Genomic DNA, 22,500 nt, shown 5'->3' with positions numbered 1-22,500 from the left:
CAGGGCACATTTGTCTACAGTCGCGGTTCAATTCAATGGAGCAAACTGAACTGGGGGTGGCGTTTCTCTGACCCGCAAACCCCCCCCCCCCCCCGGCTTTAAAGACCCAGCCGACGAGCAGACAGCGAGGATCCTGAGATGTTGCACTTATCCAGACAGTTAACTTTGATGGCCGCAGTTTGCCCAAGGGGCCGTAAAAGTACCGCTGGCCTTGGGAGGTGGAGGAGGAGGAGGAGGAGGAGGTCCGGGCGGCCGTCGTAGCGCCTCTTCAGCAACTCGTTTGTGGAACATTCTTATAATAATACTACACAGGATCTTCTTCTTCTTCTCTAGGAAGCCCACGTGTAGCGGCGCTGTTTCGGCAAAAGTCACCCAAGTTGCTTCCAAGTGGTAAAATAAAAGAGGGAAGTGCAAAAATGAGAAAGTCCTTCCAAAATGCCACTCCACTAAAAAAAAAAAGAAAAAGAGATGATTGTCACAGTCTTGAGTTTATTCCCTTCTGCTTTGGGATTCCAGCCGCAGGGCGAGCGAGTTCTGATCTTCTCTTGAAACGACATCTGACTGAAGGCTTCTCCGAGACTCAAAGAGGGAACCCCAGTCAGGGGGAGGACGAGGAGGGAAGAGGAGGGGGTGGAGGAAGAGGAGGAGGCCGGGAGCAGGAGGAAGGAGGACGAGGAAGAGAATGTGGAGGTGGAGGAGGTCAGGTGGAGGAGGAGGAAGAGGTGGAGGAGGAAGAGAATGTGGAGGTGGTCAGGTGGATGTGGAGGAGGAAGATGGGGAAGGAGGAGGCAGCCAAAAAGAGGAGGAGGAGGAGGGAGAGGAGGACGGGAAGAAGAAGGAGATGGAGGAGGGGGAGTCGAAGTAAGTGGAGGAGGAAGATTAGGGGGTCAGGAGGAGGAGGAGGGGTTGGAGGAAGAGGAGGAGGTGGTCAGGAGGAGGAGGAAGGAGTTCGAGGATGAGGATATGGAGGAGGAAGAGGAGGGGGAAGAAGTGGAGGAGGAGGTGGACGTGAAGGAGGAGAAGGAGGAGGAAGAGGAGTAACGTGCAGGGCAGGATGAAGGACTACTGCTCCGCCTTGTGGTGGTAGAACTGCGTGACCTGGATGACTGGAGGGGAGACGCTGAGCGGGGGGGCGCACCAGCAGGCCGAGGACCGAGCCAGCTGGACGTCACACCTGTCACTTTAAGGAGAGAGAGAGAGAGAGACAGAGAGAGAGAGAGAGAGAGAGAGAGAGAGGGAGGGAAGGGGAAGATGGCGGGTGAGGTGAAAATCCCATCGTGGCGTCACGCTTAGCGACGGCAACAGCACAGAAGAAGAGAGGCAGGAGGAGCCCCCCCCCACCCCCACCCCCCCAGCACAACAGCGTTCGCTGGAGAGAAAACAGGCTTCACTTTTCAACTTTCGACTTTCGGCCACCTGGCGGCGGAGCGAGACAGACATGCAGTGAGTCAGTGGCGGGCCCGTCAGGACCAGTGAGGCTTCATTCCATCTAAAAACACACTTGGAAAATTTATTCTCCATAGTCTGTTATTTTCACGCCATATAATTATCCACTAGGTGGCACCGCTTCCATTGTCGTATATTACGGTAGAGTTTTTATCCAATCGTATTTCAGCGAGCTTGTGTTGTCAGGTTCTATGAAATCTGCCTCAGGCCAGAGGTCAGTGAACGCACCACCGTCAGTTGCGATAGCCAAATCGGCCGGTCCTACCTACGAGTCAACGACAACGTGTAGTTTATTGGACCAGTATGGCCAGGAGTTACAGCTCAATGGAGTTTGGGTCAACTTATTCAAACTTTGTTGAGGAATTTTTTTTTTTAAATCAATCTTTATTTGAAAGTTCTGACAGCATCAGTGGCCTTAGACTATTAGTTATAATTGTGATTTAAGTGCGCCAGAAACTCAGTGTTGCTCGACTCGGTCACCTGCATGAAGGTGATGTGATGTGCGAGTGTGATTCTCTAGGAATTCTCGAGCCAGCCGTAGTGTCATACTGAGAGTATTGCGGGGTGTAATAATTAAGGGTAGATTACATGTGACGTCACTGAAGGCCTCGGCGTGAAATGTACGGCCCGCCACTGATAGAAAGCAGCATGTTGAATAGCCAGAGGGGGTGAGGGGGGGAAGAGGAAGACCTGCAAATACACAGAAATCCACACGACTTGCACTGCTGTCGCACGGTCATGGCTAGATGGTATCAATGATTCCTAAGGAAGCTACGTAGATATGAAGTCTCGTAGATTCTTTCCAACTCTCGTCGGAAGACGCGGAGGGTCCGGGTAGCCTAGGCTCCACTGCTAGCATGAATTAAATCAATCAATCAACGGTTAGGTTTAGGATCAGGACTTGGGTGAGTGTTAGGTTTAGGATTGGGGTCCGAGCCAATGGTTAGGTTTAGGATCAGGAATCGGGTGACTGTTAGGTTTAGGATTGGGGTCCGAGTCAACGGTTAGGTTTAGGATCAGGACTCAGGTGACGGTTAGGTTTAGGATTCGGGTCCGAGTCACGGTTAGGTTTTGGATTCAGGTCCAAGTCAATGGTTAGGTTTAGGATCAGGACTCGGGTGGCGGTTAGGTTTAGGATTCAGGTCCGAGTCACGGTTAGGATCAAGAATACAGTTTTAGAGGCTAAGGATGTTAAATAGGGCTGAGCGATAAATTGCATTTGCGATAATATCGCAATAGGACAAAACAAGATTTTCTAACCGCAAAGACTGCGATTTCATTGACGCGAGTTCCGGTCACGTGACTTGCGAGCGGCACGAAGCACAGCAAAGCAGGTAGTGAGAGGAGTCGATGCTGCAGCGAGCTGGACGGACGGAGCGACGCGCTGCTGTCTGGTGGCAGTTGTTTAGCAAAACAGTGACGGGAGAGATGAAAAAACAAAACAAAAAAAAAACTGCCGAACGACTACCGAAGCACCAAGGACCACAACAACAGTCGGAGTTGTGTTCGCTGGCAGTGAACCGCTGCCTCGTAAGTTCGCACCTTAGTTAGCAATTTTAACGCTGCTAGCGCGTCAACATCGGTTGAATGAAGCTGTCGCTGTTTTGTGCTTTGTGTGGACCTAAACAAAATCATTCTAAGCCCTATTAAGATGTCTTGCAAAAAACGAAACAAAAACACTGGTAGATAAATAAAGGCTCTTTCATATTAATTCATGCTTCATTTTGCTTTTATCTTAACATTAGCCTAGCCTATAAAAAAAAGATCAATTTGTGTCTAATAAATCTGATATGTTTATTATAATACATATCATTTTTTTGTTTGTTTGTGGTATACATGAGAAAAAAAAAATCACAAATTAAATCCCATCGCAATATTGAGGGAAAAAAAAAAAAATCGCAATTAGATTATTTTCCATAATTGTTCAGCCCTAATGTTAAATAGGGTAGAATCATTGCCTATCTCTATCAATGACTTCCTTAGAATCTACGTCACTTCCTTACGAATCTTTGACGCCATCTAGCCATGACCCTGTCGCACTAAAGACTTAAGAGCGACACACACACACACACACACACACACACACACACACACACACACACACACACACACACACACACACACACACACACACACACACACACACACACACACACACACACACACACCGGGGGTGATTTTCACATCCAGGTCTATTCAACTGGTTGGGGACAGCTTGGGATTCGTAAAAGCAAGATGTCCGACAAATCCTCCAAGAGTGAAAGACACGCACGACCTTGTACTTTGGAGAACGAGCAGCAACTACTTGCAAAGGGCCGGTATTGTCCAGGTCACAATATCAGGGTTAACAAGCGGTTGTTGACATGATGGATTCAAATGACAAGAAAAAGGAAAGTATTTTTTCAGCTGCACGCAGCTAAAAGGAGAGAAAGATGCGAGTGGGAAACGGCATGTCCCGTCAGCCCTTGCCCCGCCCATCACAGTGGGGGAGAACAGAGATGTAAAGTGGAAAAATTTGAAATCACAAATCAACAATTTTTTGGTGAATAAAAATTTTGGAAATTGTCATGAACAACTTTTTTGGTGGAGAAACTAGAAAAGGAGACAATAGAATCTGCGTGCAAGTGAAGAAATTCTGTAATTTTTTTGGGGTACATTTTTAAAACAAGAACTGACCAACCAACTGAGATAGAGAAAAGGCCAACATCGAGCTGTTCAAAGGCAAAGTTTGGATTATTATTATTATTTATTAATTTTTTTAAAATCACACTGCATGTCATGTGTGTTCCGGACCGCTAGAGGGCGACAGTCGCACACATGTTGCACGCGAGTATGGATTAATAGAGTTAGAGGACAATAGAGGACAAACTTAGCCTGATCAACAGCCCGAGAGCACTTAGACAGACAGAGCACCTCAGCGAGGCTGCGGAAGTTCACATACAGAGGGATGCGTGTTACAGTGAAGAACAAAAGTAAAGGGGAAGCATTAGAACGTCTGAGATTTCTCCATTGAGTACCTTGTGTGTTATGTGGTGCTTTCAGATTGAGGTGATTTCAGATTGGGGGTAGCGGTGCTGTGAAACGTAAAAGGTGAGAAAAGTCAAAACAAAAACACAGGGAAAGGAAACGGTCCATTGCAAAAGCAGATTAAAAAAAACAAAAACAAATTAAAAGACACCAGCGTTGGTTTTATGTAGCTATTCCCACTACAAGCCAATGAAAACGGGTGTTAAAAAAAAAAAAAAAAAAATCACCTTGTTTGAAAAAGTCCAGTGTGAAATATTTGGAGATTTTGAAGGAGAAACGGCGAGATCGAGCGGTCACATATTAGATTCACTCTCCCTCTCCCGAGCTTGCCAGCGGACTACAATGGCCCTGCGCACCCAAACCTGGCTACCTCGTCCACCTTCTTCTTCTTTGTTGGTTTATTTGAAGACGCCAGCATTCACCCTAACTAACCAATTTTAGATTGTAGCGCTCTCTCGCTCTCACACTCCCCCTCCCAAGCCTGCCAGTAAACTACGGTGGCCTGCGCACCCAAACCTGGATACAACATGGTGGTGCAAGATGGCAGCTTACTGGGAGCGAGACCCGTATTGATCTATGGACATTCTCATATCAATCCATATATATGAGAACTGTTTGAAGGGTAAGAAAAGCCTAATGACTTATATTATACTGCCAGTATGCACTTTTATTAATGTATTTATGGGCAGTAAGTTAAATGTTCCCCTTAGCGCTATACAGTGAACTGCAAGGGCACATCAGAGCAGATGTGATCCGCGATAAAGCCTCAAGAGGTCGAGGTCCTTGAGATCAATTGTTCATCCTGGACAATAGAATTAGTTTTAATCTTGGGTTGCACTTGTAAGTGCATTTTCATCTATGACTTATGGCTTCTGTTGGGGAAGTTTCTCCTTTGCGTCCAACTATTTTTTGGTACTTTGTTTTGAGGGGGTTAAGCGGGGGTACCTCCGGAAAATAAAATTGCAGTGTACCCTTTATCAAGTGGGTACAGTTAACATTGTTGCGCCACTCATTTCCTGGAAACCACCTGTCAATGCAACTTCTTTCTGTAAAATTACATTCATTTCAATCTTTTTATCTCTATTATTTTTCTTGTAATTACTGTATAGTATTTTTATATAGCTTTTTTAGTGCTGCAACAGCATAGTTTCTTAATTTGGGATCAGTACAGTACATCTATTCTATTCTATGCTATTATTCAGTATTATAAAAAAAAAAATGGGCCAATTGTAATTAGCCAGAGGACTTTCTTTGGCCTCGTTCAGACGTCTAGCCAAAATCCGATTTTTAGCCCATCCAGATTCAAACCGGATGGCTCTTTTGTAGTCTGAACGGTCACAAACCACATTGAAATCCTATTTTTGCAAGACGGATTGAAACCACATTCGGGAGGTAGTTTCAAATCGCATTTGGGCCGATGCGTCGCAGTCTGTGAACAGCTCCTTTGACACTTTTTAACATTGACACCGACGGACTCATTTGTGAGATGTTTAATGTGACGACCTAAAGTTTTAACTTCTTCCCACTCCTTTTTGAACATGTTTGTACTGTTTTATTTGTAAATTGCTGTATTTTTTTTTCTTCTTGTTTCTATCTTTTGATGTTCAAAATCAAATCAAATCAAATCAAATCAAACATGTGTGTGTGTGTGCGTGTGTGTGTGCGTGTGTGCGTGCGCGCTTGGTTTACCCCGTGTTGTCGGTCATGTCCTGGTCGGCCTCCACGGCGGACGACTCCACGTCCGCACTGCCCTCGCTGCCCGGCGCCAAGAGGCTGCATGGGGATTCTGGGATGGCGCCGTCGCCGCTGTCGCTAAGTCCACGCGCACACGGTTCTCAGTTAGTTCTCCCGTGATCGACTGCGGTCACCTGGTACTGTCCTCCCTCCTGTTTGCCCTCTAGTGCCGGAATTCGCCAAGGATTTGAAGTCGGCGGTTGCGCCAAAAAAAATCCACTTAACCTGCGTTTTTACACAAATCTTTTGTCTTGTGGGCCACAGTGGGTCGTAAAAATTTGAAAGACGGGGGGAGCAGATGGATGGAGTGTTTTGGTGACCCACCTCATAGGAGGAAAATATATGTCATGTGCTTTAATGTCAATTGAAAATGAGCAAAAGCAAAGTTCCAACAAAATCAGTGTATATGAAGCCGAACAGTATTTATCATTAATAAATAATAATAACTTGGATTTATTTAGCATTTTTTTAAAGCGCTATTTAGCTCTAAATTTAAAAAACTATGAAAACTATGAAAAAACAGAGGAAATATAGCTATTTTATGACTTACCCACTGTTAATGATTTCTTCAAGTTTGGCGGGCCGGATTAAAAAGCTTAATGGGCTACATATGAACCAAGGGCTATCCAATTGTTTAAAAATACACTGAATGTGATGCGTGGTCGGCTCCGCCCACCTGATGTGTTTCTCCAGCAGCAGGACGGCCTGCCCCTTCTCCTCCAGCTGCTTCTTCAGGGAGGCGATCTCCTTCTGCTTCTCCAGCAGCTCCTTCTGCAGCCGGTAGTTGCTCTCCTCCAGGGTCTCGCAGAAAGCCTGCCGTTGGAAGGGTGAGGAGAGGGGGGTGGGGGTTTGCAAGCGGCGGTGGTTAAATTCTCGTTGGAGTTAAATTATGGAATAGTCTGAACCTGGACGTCAAAGAAAGTATAAACTTGGGACTATTTAAGATAAAGTACAAAAATATAATATTTAGCAGGTACAATAATATAGTACACTAATTTAGTATTATTATTATTATTATAGTTATTAGTATTATTATTATTGTTGTTACCATCATTATATGTATATATATATATATATATATATATATATATTTACACACACATCTATATAGACTTAACATTTCTCCAGTGTTCTTACGGTTGAATTCCTGCACTATATTATAACTGGAGTTGTCTTTTGTTTACATTTGTCTTTTGTTGTTTTCTGTTTTCTGACATCTCGTTGTATAAACTTAATTTAGTTCAGAAATTTGTATATTTATTTCAGTTTAGGGGTAGGTACATATAAGTTTATACTTCCTCCGACCCCTTTTCGGACATGAATAACATTATTTTAATGTATATTTCACTGGTGTTTTTTTTTTCTCGTATTTTTTGGTTTTGTATCCCTTTTATTTTCTCATTTTCCTTCATGTTCGAAATAAAATAAATAAATCAAATCAATCAAAATCAAATCAAATCAATCAAATCAAAAGGTACGGCTGGATTAAACGATCAATAAAATGGTAAAATCCTATTCGAGTCATATTACTGTGAGTTCATATAAATGCATTTGATTGTGTTGTGTTGTGTGCCCTGTATCGACCACGCACTCCTGAATCAAATGGAAATATCGCGATACACTTTGGCGATACTGGTAAACATCGCGTCATTGTCCGATTTCGCATTGTGACGAAGCTGGCGGTTTACACTGACCCGGCTCTCCTCGAGGCTATCGAAGGGTCCCGGTGGATCGTCCAGACACAGGAACTCCCTCACCGCCAGGCTGGGGAAGACAGGACACGGACTCAGGGCGGGGCGTCTGTGTGCGTGTGCGTGTTTCGTGAGTGACCACGTGAGATTGATGCTAAAACAGGACAGGTTCGGTGGAAAGGGGGCGCGTCACGCCGGTACCAGTTGGCCATGTCCTTGTGTGCGATGAGATTCTGCAAAAAGGCCTGCAGTCCCAGCTGCCGGTCCTCCAGGAAGTCGCTGTCGTAGTTGTCTTTGAACCAGCGCTTGGGCGGCAGCGAGAGACGGAAGCACGGGAACATGTCCTTGAGCTGCAACACACGCACACACACACACACAGCCAAAATGAGCAACATTTCAAGTTCCTACATATATGTATGTGTGTGTGTGTGTGTGTGTGTGCGCGTGTGCAAACATATTACATATATATATTTCATGGGGGTGACAATATGCTTTTCTCTCGATTTGATTCTTCTACGATTTTTTCTTTGGCTGCTGATTCAATTTAAATTGCGATTCAACGACATTGCCGATTTTCTTGATTTTTATCTCCGCCGCGCCATTTTTTTTTGTTTGTTTGCGAAGCAGAGTTGAATAAAAACATTTCGCCCTCTCCTGGAGAAAGGTGGAAATTTTTCCAACCCGACGTAACGGACTAAAATGAATTTGAATTTGAAAAAAATGAAATAAAAAGATTGATTTTTGAACAAAAAAAAAAAAAAAATTTTAAAATTGGAAAAGAACGAAATCGCAACAGCTATGTGAATCGATTTTCACCCCTATCCCCCATCTATGCATGTATGTATGTATATGTAAGATATTGTTTTTTCCCCCACATAGTATGATACGCAAATCCCAAATCCACAATCCATAAATCCATACAAATGAATACAGAAATCCTAAAAAAAACAACAAAAAAAAAACAAAACAGCCTGTTGCATTTAAGGGGACAAAACAGACTTTTTTTTAGGAGCAGGTTTGTAACAGCACGAGCCTCCCTCCCAACATTTGGTGTGAGAACCCCGGCTCGGACGCTCCGCCTCTTTTGCACTACAAAGGCGAAGATTTTGTGAGCGGGTCCCGCACGCGTGCAGACCCCCAAACTCCAACTCCAAGTATTTCAAAGCTCCACATCAACCGAACGCGGCACTTTCATGGCAGCCTCTTGAAATTGATGCGGCGGGGTCCTCGGGTCAGTCAATATGCTGTGTTAACCTGCTGACCTGTCCCTTCTCTGCTCTGGGCTGCGGCCCGCTGTTTACCGCCCCGGCACTGACACACTCCACAAGCGTCCTTTCAAAAAGTGACAGGACGTAAAAGGAGGATTTAAACGCTTTTCAAAGCAGATGTGGCGGCCAGCCAGTCAGCCAGCCAGTCAGCCAGTCAGACACACTGCACAGACAGTAGCCAGCTGCCACTGCTGCTGCTCATGGGTCTAATTTGCATCCTTCACTTCAGACACGACAATGCGAATAGCAAAGCAGTGACATTTAATGGATGTTGGAGCTTGAACTCTGAGCACATTTGAAAGATTTTGTGAGTTTCTTTTAGAATAATGTCTATCTAATGGTATTGTCATTGTGTTATTAGGCTTCCTAAGCGCTATTGAACAATGTTTAAAGAAGCGAAATGAGGCAAAATGAATAAAACGCAGTGTCTTTCAGTTTGCAGCTACCGATTCGGCAGAGACCAACTTGAGGCGCGGAAGTGTCGAAACATTAAGAAAGCTCATCTGAAAATGTCACACGACTCAGCAGCTACAGACCAAACTGCACCGTCGTACGTTAACTGTTGGATCGTGGGAAGCACAAAGCACGGAAAAGTGGGACTGCGACTAACGATTATTTTTGTTGCCGACGAATCCATCGATTTTTTTTTTTCTTTTTTCGATTAGTCACGATTACCTTCAATATTTTCACAAACTATTTTGGACTTCTGTTTAACCTGACTTGCTTAAATCTTCACACCCTGTGTTATACTGTTGTAGTCTGACAGCATACGTTGTAAATATACAAATATAGCAACAAAATGACACACAAAGCATTTAACTGTGACACAGTTGTTATATTTTTCAAAGTAAAATATCGTGGGTATATTAATTCACGATTTAAAGGTTATATGCAATGTTTATCACAGTTAAATACCTTAAATAGATTTCTTACAACTTGGATATCAAATTAATAAGGCCTAAGTAACACAGTTGATAAGTGATAAGTGAAAGTGTTACAATTCAGACAGAATTGACGGGGGTTGTAATTCACCGCATGCTGCCGTAACTTACGCATTTTAACGTACGCATTTTGACCGAAGTGAACTGTCGCTCGCTAAGCTAGCTTGTTCCACGATTTCCCGACGTGCGAAGAAAAAAAGGATTACGTACTCGCGCCAAAGGCTGACGATTAATTCATAAATGAGTGTGTCATTCAAAACACAACTACGAAACATCAACCCGTCGACGTTACTCGTTAACCCCTCTCTGCGGCGCGCGCTCCAATTTTCAATGTTTCCACAGAAGAAGAAGCTGTTTTCTTCTTCTCCTGTTTTTTTTTTGGCAGGACGTCAACGACGAGCGACACTGCCACCTTCAGCGCTCAGCACTGCACTGCGGGTACAAATGAGCGCGGAGCGGGATTTCATCGTTCGGCAATGTCCGACAACGATGACGCGACGAGTAGACGCGGAAATTGAAGCGTTGACGACTTCATGTCGTTGCAGCCCTACAGAAAAGTACAAATACATAAATAAATTAATAAATAAATAAATAAATAAATACGACCATTGCAACATGCATTTAATTTTTCATTTCAGAATTTCCCTTCTCCTTTGCACTACTTTTTGTCGCTGTAATTATGCAAATTTCCCCAATGTGGGATAAATAAAGCCGTTCTATTCTATTCTATTGTAACATCTCGTTATCTCTTTCTGCGTTAAATACAGGACTAGCCCCCCCCCCCGTCAGAACGTAATGGCTTCATCTCCTAGTTGCACATCCCTAACTCGCCAGAGACCTGCTTCCCATTGTTAGGGGAGGTCCTGGCCGCCATTTGGAAACAGAGGTCTTCTTTGTGCAGCTCTAATCACTTCCACAGTGCGGCCAGCCAATAGGTGGTGGTGGTGGTGGTGGTGGTGGTGGTGGTGGTGGGGCTCGGCTGACGAGGATCGCACACAGTGCGCAAAAGGAAAACAAACCCGCACCGGCAGACGATAAAAAAAAAACAAAAAAAACATCTTCCTCGCAGATCAGCAGGCGCGAAGGCGTCCGAGCTCACCTTGTCGTTGAGTCGGGAGAAGTCCGTGTACCTCCTGAACACCACCCAGCTCTCATCCTGAGTCTTCCTGACCAGGACCTTGAAAACCTGCAGCGGAGGATGAGACGGCGTGAGCGACCAAGCGCCAATCCGGCCCAAACTCGGACCTCAACGTTCCTCCTCCTCCTCCTCCTCCTCCTCCTCCTCCTCCTCCTCCTCCTCCTCCTCCCACAGCTAGCAAACACACCTCGGGGCTCAAGAACAACTCGTTTTCTTTGCTCCCGATTCCTGTTTGAAGGATCTTCTTCCGACCTCGAAGCTCTTAGAGCACTTCCAGGTCTGAAAGGGAACGCCCGACCGCAGACATTTCTTAAAGTAATTCAGATTCTTCTGAAATGCCGACACCGGCGGTTTCTTTATTTTGCGGGACACGCGATTCAATTCAATAATTTATTTACCAGACGTGACGGAAAGTGGGCTGGCGTTTCCATTTGTGCTTTCGTAAGACATTATAAGGAAAAAAGAAATGTGGGTCCTGAGACTCGACCAGTTGAGAGCCGCTGGTCTGCATCAGCGCTCGCCAACCTTTTTTGCACCCCAGCCCGATTTAATGTGAGACAATATTTTCACGGAGAACTGTGGTATTTTCTAAATTTAATAATAATATTAATAATATTATATTATTTTATAATAATATTAAAAATATAATAGATGCTCAAAGGGCTTTTTCCTCTTTCCAAAGACGTTTGTTTTCGCTCATCTTGCTTGCTAGCTTGCTGGCTCGTGGGTTTGATCTAGCGGCAACGTATCACGCGACCAAGACAAGCGCCTTGACGCGCGTCAGGAGTTGCGCCACTGGTTGGATGTCACGGAGGGAATCTGGTAATTTTTCAAAATAAAGTTGCTCCGACTCAGATAATAAATAAAACGGAATTCATTTAACGCAAAGGTAATTATTCTTTCGGTGCGGCCCGGTACCGGTTCGCGGGTTGGGGACCTCTGGTCTACAGGTTAGGACAATTCATTACTGACTGTATATGAATAACTGCACGCTGTCTCACGCAGTACCCCATTACTATAAAGTAATGGAAGGCACACGGACGGAATTGTATAAATTCCTGGTATCTGATAGAAAACGGCGCTCTTACTGTGAACTTGGCCCGCTCCTCCATCACTTCGTATCCCAGCACGGTGGGCGTGATGGGCCTCTCCGCATCTTGCTGACTCCCCACGGGGTCCGATATGGACCGGGGGCAGCTGGAGTACTCCACCGAGGCCTCCAGGGACCCGTTCACCCTGGCCCGTATGACCGGGCTGTGGTGGGGCGGCGGCGTCCTGCTCCGGCCGCAGCGCGACTGCTGCTGCTGCTGCTGCTGCGACCCTCCGCGTCGACTCCTCGGTTCGTCCCCGGCCGTCCTGCTGACATACGAGGAGGACGAGCTGCTGGAGACGCTGCCCAGCGAGGAAGCGCGCTGGGGACGCCTGTGCTTGCCGCCGGCCGCCGACAGCGCCCGGTCCATGGGCACGGGGACGGGCACGAACGGTGACGCCATCTTCCAGGGGAGGGGGGGGGAGGGAGGGAACCGGGGATGCACACCCTGGGGGGTGACGAAGAAGAAGAAGAAGAAGAAGAAGAAGAAGAAGAAGAAAGACCCCTTTGAAGAAGCAAAAAGAGAGGCGAAACATCTTCAAGTCCAGTCGCACCAGCCAGTGTTGTTGGGATTACTCCATAAAAGTAATCCAACTACTGATTACTCCTTAAAAAGTAATGTAATTACTTCTTAAACTGATTTGAATAGTATTAAATTACTAAATACTTTAGTTTAAAAAAAAAGAAGATAAAGTTCAGAGTTCAGAGTGCACATAACGAACCACAATATTCTTTCATTTAGACGAGATGAACTCAAAATAATGTTTGTATTTCCAGCTATGAAACTAAGGGCGTAAGAAAATATCGATACAGTAAAATATTGCGATATTTTATCCTGCGATACCGTATCGATATTCAAAAGCGCCGCATCGATTTTTTTTAAATTAACAAACAACATTAAATACGCTAAGCTAGGTTCATTTTTGTGTTGCAGTTGTACCTCCGACCACTAGCTGGCAGTAGTCAGTAGCAGTTAGCTCCGTCAGTCCTCCGCGCCAAAGACGCAACAATATATCTCGCGAGGTGTTATGCTCAGCGGTGCCCGGCTGCTAACACTTAGCACAAGCACTCAGAAACTCAGCAATGAGACGGAGGATGACAGCAGCATCCGGCCGGCTGGCCGGCTCCAGCAGCTTTCAAAGCTGACGTGTGGCAATATTTTGGGTTTTGTAAAAAAGGAGGGAATGAAGGACCTGGATGAGAGCTACGCAGTTTGCAAAATCTGCTCGGCTACGGTTAAGTACTCGGGGGAACGCGGCAAATTTAAGAGCGCGTGTAACAAGAAATCACGAGGGCGCGACGGTACAGCGGGCTAACGTTGCGAGTGGACGCAGCACAACGGACAATCGAAGAAGTGCGTTTTTCCAAACTAGCAGCGAGCTCAGCTCGCGCGACCAAATTTAACACGGTCGGTAATGACGTTGCTGCAGTGACCATATTGAGACCAGACTTACTTTGAAATCAAAAACCTCCTTGCACTGATTGTGCACCTCAAAAAACATATCTGAATTTTTTGTTTACAAATTGTTTTTCCATGTTTAAGCTATTGACTGTCGACGTTGATATTACTGAGCAAGTAGTGTTACGTTTGATCGTGCAGGGACTGTGCATATATTTACCCAAGTGTTGAAAGTGTTTCAGGCTTCCGTTTGTTGTCAGCTATTTATTGTTTTCATCCTTGAGAGTGGATGTTGCAGGGACTTTGCATTTTCTGTTTCTACCTCAGAAATTTGAACCTGCTTACAGTTGTTTATTAGTCTGACAAATAAATTCTTTAAAAAAACAACAACCCAAAAACCTCAATATATTGTTATGCTCTCAGTATCGCAATATATCGTGATGTGTATCGTATCGTCGGATTCTTGCCAACACACACCCCTCTATGAAACGCAATCGCTGTTTCTTCTTTTCGCCGCATATCAATGACGTTGCACGCACGGCCGCATCGTCAATCTGCGACGTCGTTGTTTTCGGTTGTTTTTCTAAATTTCATTTTCCGTATAAAAAAAAAAGCTTGCAAAAATATTTCAGAAAAGTAATGGAATCGTTGCTTGATGAAGAAATTGTGATATAATTACCAGTTTTGCCAGAGTAATCCCGTTACATGAATCTGTTACTAAAAATAAGAAGTAGTTTAATTATAGTAGTGGATTACTTAGTAATAGATTACTCGCCGACACTGGCACTGGAACTGAACCCTACTACTACTTTATACTTTTAATGTATTTATATTTCACCCTTTCTGATGTTAAATTGTGATCTTATTTAGGTACAGATAGCCACAAAAAAAAAAAAAAAAGTGCAGAATTTCCAAAACCGGTCACGCGAAATGAGGGCTGATTAATTATTGACAGGGGCTGCCTTTCATTCATGATTTATGGATTTGAGCTCAACGTTTAAAATTGATGACGGTGTCACGTCTTGATTCAGCGGTGCCATCGCTGTGCCAGGCCCAACATAGCAATAAATGGATTTCACAACCAGGATCCAAACCGGACTTGGACGTGTAACTACTGCCCTGCAGTAACCTTGGTCGAAAGAATGACCAACAAAACAAAACAATGACCTACATCTTCCCTGAAAACACTGACAAGAATGGAAACAACATCGATTCTTATGGGGGCCGGGCCCGTGCTGAAACAATGGTGGCAGTAGATCTTACGAGATAGAATAATACAATCAAAACAATACACTGGATTTTGGGGTTGTTGTTTTTTTTTTTTACTAGTTCCGGTGAGCAGGGGAGAGGCTAATGGCTATCAGTAAACAAGGTGACGGACTATTTACTTCTCGATCCCTTTTAGCTGACTCATGAAAAGCTATTTTCGGTGCACAGCCGACAACATGACAGTTATAAACTCGAGCCGATTCCCTCGCACACTGAAAAGTCAGGACGACAATACAGTTAGGAAGCGAGCCGACTCCGGCGTCACATCCATTAACGCGACATTGGAATGACGTTCAACATACAGTGCGCTTTCGTTATCGTTAGCCGTTAGCCAAGTTACAGCCGTTTAACAGTTCATAAAGTGGTCCAAGTGTTACTTCATTAAAAAAAAAAAAAAATACGTCGCACCTATATCATTAATATAGGTGCCGAATGGAGCAGCGGTCGCAAGTGGCCCACTCAGTACCATTTAATTACCATTTCGATGACATTCTGCAAATTAAATACGCAACTGAATGATTAACCAACTGTTTTTGAACGACATTTGGTTCCCCCTGCGCCCGAGGATGCCCCGGGCAATCACATTACTGGCACGTTAGCCTCGTGAGCTACGTCAAGGAAAGCCTACATGAAGCCGCTGAAACAGCAAACTGACTCGTAAAATGACTACGACGTTCACTCACCTTACAAAAGCAGGTATCCACCACTGTCAAAAAAAGAAACAAGATTTTAAACCCGACGAAGTCGGTGTGTGAACGCCCTATCGTTACTTATCGAGAGCAACATCTCCTCCGTCCGACTCAGGCAGCTCTTGCTAGCTTGGCTCAGCTTTGAAATCGCTGTGCCAGAAATCAGACAAGTACCCCTAACCCACCACACGAGGCCGCTATTGCACAATCAAAATGCGCCGCGTCGAACTGTATCGCCATCACCGTGTCAGATAGTCGTGAGCACTGTACTGTTTCTTTTTTGGGAAGCACACCCACTAGCTCACGCATCCGCCCAAATAACAGCTCAGGTGGGAGTGTCTTTTAGCTGATCGGGGAGTGACACCCTTTCTCAAGCTGCAGCAACAACCATTTAATCCCGGGCGTGACACACTTGCGCACTTTCACCAAACTAAAGAGGATTCCTTGTCCACTTACAGAAAACATTCTCTTGGTAAGTCTTGCGTGGCTTTCATACGTTTGTTTTTTTTTGTTTAATATATTTATGTTTAATTTACTTGTTGCTTTCTAAATATCGTGTTTCTAAAGTAGTGACTGACTCGTCACAATAAACTTCTAATTTGCTGAAGTTCGTTGGAAATCCTTTGCAACTCAGACATTCAAAGCATTCCTAGTTTCCTGCAGCTGATGATGGGTGTGGAACCTTTTCTCAAGCTCCAGCAAGAACTACCTTGACGTTGGGCGTGTCACTTTACAAATGTATTTTTATAAAGTGACAGTGCTTTGACTATGAATGCAGACGATTTCTTGTCAGATTTTACAGAAAATAGTGTGTAAGTAAGTCTTGCGTAGTTTTCATATATTATTGAACTCGATAGCGGTATCAAACTTAACTGGGAGATGACGAATGACAGGGTTTAACACATCTGTTGTTCTTGGGCTGTTTCCCTTTTAATGTCTTTCTTAAGCTTATACCCTCTGCTAAAAATGGGAGATGAGAATCATATGCTTCTTAAGTATTCTCTAACTAAAACACAATCTTGCTTGTCACAAGGCCGGGTGGGACGGTCAGCATTTTACCGGAGACTCCCTCATGAGCCACTGTGCTCTGCTTTCCTCTTTTCAGACAAGATGACGACCCCGGACAACATTTCCAAGGCCAACATCGCCTTCGCCTTGTCCGTGTTCAAAAAGCTAGCGGACGCAAACCAGGCGGCGGACGTCTTCTTCTCCCCTTTCAGCATCTCTGCAGCCCTGGCTATGGTGATGCTGGGGGCCAGGGGCAACACGGCCGCGCAAATGTCAGAGGTACAACAAGTCGCGCACGGCGACGTGACAAGAGCAACATTTTCCAAGTTCACTTACAATTGAAAGAAATTGCAACTTGAAACAGGAAGATCTGATCCATCGTGGTTTTTTTTTTTTTTAAACTCTTGCCACTTCTCTTTGGGAAGAGGTGAAAGCCAAAGGTGTAGTTTGTTGCTTTTTGTTCAGCCACTTGTACAGGTTCTCCCAGGTAGGTCCCTTGAGGTCATGTGTCTGGCAGGGTAAGGTGTGGCAACAGGAGCGGCCTGCACGCTCGTTGCGTCCTCAATTCGTCCCAGTGACTGCTTCTTTTTTCAGAGATAAAGTCAAACACTGATTCCAAAAAAAAAAAAAAAAAAATACAAAACAAAAGTAATGGGAGATAGAGGGCCAAGACCATCCTGCGCGCAACGATGCATCCTTTATCTTTTTAGACCGATTAAGTGTACGGCTGTATGCACTTAAGTACACAAAATATGAAATATAAGGAGTTATATGCACTTTTATATGCGGTAAGTAGGAAAATGTTTTCGGACACTTACAATTTTTACTCAGTCCCATTGAATATTTGCCAAGTTATTATTTTTTTTCTTCTGTTTCAAGAGGTCGGGCTGCTTCGGAGGCACACAAACAAATTGAAATAGTTTTGTTGCTTGTTGTTAATGAAACAGAACAAGAAAAAGTCATCCGGCTGGAACATCCGGCGCTGAGCAGGATGGAGCAGCGCGCGCGCACTCGGAGACTTACCACTGATTGCATTACGCAGTGCATAATCGTCATAGCTTTGACTTTCAAGATCACCAAAGAGCCTCCGCGCCCACTTCCGCATGTTTCATTTTGTTGCCTAGGAGTGCAGCAAACACTGCAACCTGCGTTATGAGCTGTGAGGGCGTTCCTGGCCCAAACACTGGAAGCTTACCAGTTAGTTGTTAGGTGTGGAAGCAGAAGACTGATGGGAGCTTTTCTTCCTTTAGTTCAGCACCGGGCGTACCTGGTTCAAATGATGCAATTCTGTCTGAGAGTCATCGGTCCTGATCAGAGCGTGCTTTGACAAGAAATGCCTTGCCTTCTGTGATTCAGTACAGATGGCAACATGTGTATGCCAAAAGTAAGAAAAACGCTTTACCAGATTCATACTTTAAATATATTGACAAAATAAAAGTCCAGCTGCATCCTGTTGAATTTGACAGCATGCAGTGCATTGCTGCTCCGACCCTCCATCCTCAATCTCAGCGGCAACATAAGCTTTTTTTTCTTTTTTTTTTTTTTACTGATCCGTGTTTATTAGTGAATGAACTTACAGAATTGAGGGGATACAGGGAAAGGGACAAGGTAAGTTTGTTTGCGGCCAACACGGCGCACTAAGCCCAACTACCTGTGCCCTCGCCAGGTCCTCGGCTTCACCGAGTCAGACAAGCCGCAACCGGTGGAAGGAGCGCAGCCCGAGGCGGGAGCAGTGCCCGAGGCGGGAGCAGAGCCAGAGCAGGGAGCGCAGCCCGAGGAGGCGCAGCTTGAACAGACGGCGCAGAGGCCGATCAGGCTCTTCCAGTCGTCGCGAGGCCAGCTTCGACAGCAGATGCAGCAGAGGCAGGCGCCCAGCAAGCTGCCGAGGTATCTCCTCAAGGTCAGTAACTTGTCACCAGCGCGCGAGAGGTTTCTGTGCCCCTTTGTGACATCGCAGAAAGTTTTTTTTTTTTTTTGGTTTGTTGCTGGAGCAATAAGTGGAGAATGTCAACGAAGGTACATGTATCAGAAACACCTGAAGTGGGGCCTCTAAATAATAGTTTTTATTGTATGTTTTCCGCAAGCTCTCGAAGCTCTTGAATATTGAAGTACCAACACAATGCAAAGCCTCCTCTCATCCGCCACTGGTTCAGTGAAGAATAAGCAGGTCTCTCGCGTGTGTTTGCAGTGCCTGACACCCAGTGATGGCAATGACGATGTCCATGCTGGCTTTGCCAAACTGCTGAGTGAGCTTAATGACCCACACACTGATTACGCCCTCTTCATAGCCAACAAGCTGTATGGGGAGCAGTCCTACGTGTTTCTCAAGGTGTGTATGTGTGTATATGTGTGAAAGTGTTTCATAATCCAATGATTATTCTGCCTTAGTCTATGCTTTCCATGCTTTCCATAACAGCGATTCCCTTTTGGGTTTACACCAACAACGGTGTTGTGCATCTTGTGATTCCAGAATTTCTTGGACGCAACCAGAAAGCACTACAGTGCCGAGCTAGAGTCTGTAGACTTCATTAAAAAGCTGGAGGCTGCTGTGCTCAAGATCAATACCTGGGTGGAGGAACAAACGCAAGGTACATGGTACTACGGAAAGCTCGGTAAACTGAGTGCATCTGTTTGACCGAACCATGGAACGCAGAAACGTGCCATCAAAGCGACACAATTCTGCAGAGGTAGTCTTTCGTAAAAAGTGACTTTTAAATAAATTGTTTCCCGTTCCGAAGTTTTAGTTTCAGTGGTGGATAAGTACATTCGAGTGTGCTGTAGGTGTGAGGGAGGAGTTCAAAGTGAATTAAGGATCATTTCTGAGCCGCCTCTTGTTCGAGACGGTGAGGGAGAGGCTGACTTGGAAAGGAGAGGATCGCCGCAAATAAGACCGAACAAAGTGAAAGTGAAGTGAGTTTGCAGAGATAACAACAAAGGATGACTTCAAAGAGTAAAAGTGCACCCAAAAACTTTTGACTAAAAAGTCAAAGTCAAACTTTAATTTGGCATATTTTGTTGCAAAAAAACGTGGAACAACTGCCCTCTGTGGGTTCAACGCCATCGATTACAATTGATTAATCAATCGGTCTGTCAATTCAGCTTCATCTCCTCAGTGCCGGCTGCTGCCTGCTACGCTAACGGCTCAAGCTGATATGGCTCTGGACCACCGTGAGCAGTATCGGAGTCTCCAATCATGTCTCCTCCAGAGTCTCCCATCGTGCTGGGAGACTCTGGAACAGAGACAAGTCCTCCACCTCATAGGACCTCTCTGTTGCGAAGGTGTCTGCGCTACTGTCCGGGTCGCTCGTCATCAGCTTGTTAGCCTGGCTCGTACAGTATCGATGCGTTCACATTCTCTACAGATGTAGTACCCTCTACCATGTGGTCCTTGAACTGGGTGAGGAAAAACGAAAGAAAACTAAAGGAAAAAGAAGAAACCTCAGACAGAACCATGGAGAAGAGATCCTTCCTTCTAGGCGGGCGTGTAGATGTGCACTGGGTCTCACATATATAGATCATAACAGTAGGAGAGAGATGAGTTGTGCACACTTTGGAGACTACTGCGAATGCTCGCACCCATATGTCCAAAAACCAATGCGTCCAATGAGTCCAAAAAGTCCAGAAGCATGTGAGTCATGAGAATGAGGATCCGTCTTGGGTTTACTCAGAGACGAGGCGGAGGGAAGCAGATTCCGATGATGGAGGCTCCAAACTTCCAAACCAAACAGCGGTCGGAGCTATGATGTGGTCTAGTTTAGATCCAGTGGCAATGGGGAAAAGATAGGAGACAGAGATTACAATGTTCGAGGTCCCCTTTCAGCGTGACCTTAATAGATTGGCTCAGAAGTCCTTCATGTGTCCTTCTGTTCCAATCGAAGGATTCATGGAGTTTGGAACTGGAACAGTTTGAAACAGTTTGACACGATTCTGACTCTGACCCTGCTCACTACCGTTTCCCAGGCAAAATCAAGGAATTGATCACGAAGGACGTGGTGGACGATTCGACGAAGCTGGTGCTGGTGAACGCCATTTATTTCAAAGGAAAATGGCAGGAACAGTTCAAAGAGGAAGACACGGCGGAAGCACCATTTAGAACGAACAAGGTAATGCTGCAAAAAAGGGGATGGACGGACGCTTTAAATGGCCTCTGCTGTGTTCTGTTCTTTGCAACCAGGGATAGTGACGGATCACTTTGGGATACATTATTGAAGGAATTCAATTCAAGTACACAGGAGCATTCTGGAGATAGACTTTTATTAATTGTGCTTTTTTTTTTCTTTTCTTAATACGTTTACCGCTTCTGTGTTTAACAACAGCAGTTGTTCACAATTGCAGGGTTTTTTTCTTTTTCAGGTCTTCCTCCAAAGTTTTCTTCTCCCCTTTCACGTCTTTGCGTCGGTTCTCTATCTTCCAGATCATTGAAATTGTCGCACCGGTCGTAAAAACGCGTCACGAAGAAGAAATAAAACATGTATAAGTCGCAACGGACTATAAGTCACACTTTTGGGGAAAATTATTTCACAAGACCAAGAAGGCGGCACCATTTATTCCACAACTGCTTTTTCGAGCGCCCCAATATGGCACTGGCAAACAGAGTCCACACCGACTCGCAGCGAACGAACAGAACACGGCACGCAACAAACACGGAACACATTATTAACGCTCTAACACACGAGCAAACCAACCTTGTGCCTCGTCGGGAGTTGCTAAATGACTTAAGTCCAAGGTTTTGATCGTTAAGTTTTCTATCTTCGTTGTTCTGTCTACTGTTAATTTACCGTAAACATTTACGTTGCACCTTTGCGAGATCATTTCCCGCCATCAAGTTCTTTTTCCGGTGCAGACATGTGAAATTACCGGGAGTATAAGTCGCGTGACCAGCCAAACTGCGGAAAAAAGTGCGACTTATAGTCCGGAAAATACGGTACTCGCAGACGTTTCACCGTTCATTCAAAATGCTTCTTCTGTTAAAATGGGCTGCACTACAGCAACATAATGAAACAACTCACCTTTGTGACGGGCTGGGATAACTCTCCGAACCACCTCCAAGAAAAGTGAATTTGTTATTAAACTCTCGCAAAATTCAAGACTTTTTTTTTTTTTTTTTAAAGGAAGGAAAGAACGATTAGTGAGATTTCAGAGCTGAGACCAGAGGTGTGCAGCGGCTGTGAAAAGGTCATTTCACAGCCGCCGCAAAGATAACCTGGTGGCAAATATCTGTAACAGCAGAAAGCGCTAAAACCCTTGTGTCTCCCGTTGTCACAAGAATGACTCCAAGCAGGTGAAGATGATGCGACAGAAGACCAAATTTCCTCTCGCCTTCCACCCGGACCTAAACTTGCAGGTAACCTCCATGTTTTTCAGCATCGGGTTCTTTGGTCTTCGTTTGCAGGCGTTCAAGTGTTTCAGCGCTCGAGTGCAAAGTTCAAATTCAATCGCCTTCGTTTCACTCCCGAAAAACTGATTCCTTCCCCACATATATTTTTTTTCCAGATCCTGGAGCTTCCTTACCAAGGGTCGGACCTCAGCATGATTATCATGCTGCCGAAGGAGATTGAGGATGACACCACAGGCTTGGAGAAGGTGGGACACGTTGAGACTTTGAAAATACACATGCCTAACATAATATGGCTGATATATGACAATACCCGTTGCGTCTGCAGCTGGAGAAGGCGCTCACCTACGAGACCTTTGAGGAATGGACTCGTCCGGACATGTTTATCAAAACCGAGGTCAAAGTGTCGCTGCCTCGCTTCTCGCTGACGGAGACGTACAAACTGAAGGAGGTCCTGATCAGCAT

General features: G+C 45.0%; 2 protein-coding genes across 4 annotated transcripts in view; one reads left to right on the top strand and one right to left on the bottom strand.

Annotated features, from left to right (window-relative positions):
• Positions 1-12,754, bottom strand: part of snx16 (sorting nexin 16) — a 13,105-nt gene extending 351 nt beyond the window's left edge. The window contains exons 1-8 of one of the 3 annotated variants that reach the window (XM_076043156.1): positions 12,334-12,754; positions 11,207-11,293; positions 8,100-8,248; positions 7,902-7,971; positions 6,884-7,020; positions 6,163-6,285; positions 4,464-4,520; positions 1-1,180 (exon numbers count right to left, since the gene is read on the bottom strand). The exon at positions 1-1,180 is cut by the window's left edge and continues 351 nt beyond it. In XM_076043156.1, the coding sequence (XP_075899271.1) occupies positions 4,472-4,520; positions 6,163-6,285; positions 6,884-7,020; positions 7,902-7,971; positions 8,100-8,248; positions 11,207-11,293; positions 12,334-12,738 (1,020 nt within the window). In that variant the 5' untranslated portion in view covers positions 12,739-12,754 and the 3' untranslated portion in view covers positions 1-1,180; positions 4,464-4,471. Of the gene's footprint in view, positions 1,181-4,042; positions 4,521-6,162; positions 6,286-6,883; positions 7,021-7,901; positions 7,972-8,099; positions 8,249-11,206; positions 11,294-12,333 lie in introns of those variants that run through there. The other 2 variants (XM_076043155.1, XM_076043158.1) reach the window with 2 other exon arrangements.
• Positions 12,755-16,055: 3,301 nt separating this feature from the next.
• LOC142899502 (leukocyte elastase inhibitor-like) overlaps positions 16,056-22,500 on the top strand; it is an 8,709-nt gene continuing 2,264 nt past the window's right edge. Inside the window, exons 1-9 of the mRNA XM_076043108.1 lie at positions 16,056-16,164; positions 16,798-16,979; positions 18,367-18,600; positions 18,889-19,029; positions 19,171-19,288; positions 20,661-20,803; positions 21,967-22,044; positions 22,194-22,283; positions 22,364-22,500. The exon at positions 22,364-22,500 is cut by the window's right edge and continues 44 nt beyond it. Coding sequence (XP_075899223.1) covers positions 16,803-16,979; positions 18,367-18,600; positions 18,889-19,029; positions 19,171-19,288; positions 20,661-20,803; positions 21,967-22,044; positions 22,194-22,283; positions 22,364-22,500 — 1,118 coding nt within the window. The 5' untranslated portion in view covers positions 16,056-16,164; positions 16,798-16,802. The remainder of the gene's footprint in view (positions 16,165-16,797; positions 16,980-18,366; positions 18,601-18,888; positions 19,030-19,170; positions 19,289-20,660; positions 20,804-21,966; positions 22,045-22,193; positions 22,284-22,363) is intronic.

This window comes from Nelusetta ayraudi, unplaced genomic scaffold (assembly GCF_046127955.1).
Source record: "Nelusetta ayraudi isolate G7.1 ecotype Tasmania unplaced genomic scaffold, CSIRO-AGI_Nayr_v1 ptg000073l, whole genome shotgun sequence".
In the NCBI taxonomy this organism is placed as follows: domain Eukaryota; kingdom Metazoa; phylum Chordata; class Actinopteri; order Tetraodontiformes; family Monacanthidae; genus Nelusetta; species Nelusetta ayraudi.
Note: the sequence above shows the minus strand (reverse complement) of the source record. Positions and strands in the feature narration are given on the sequence as shown.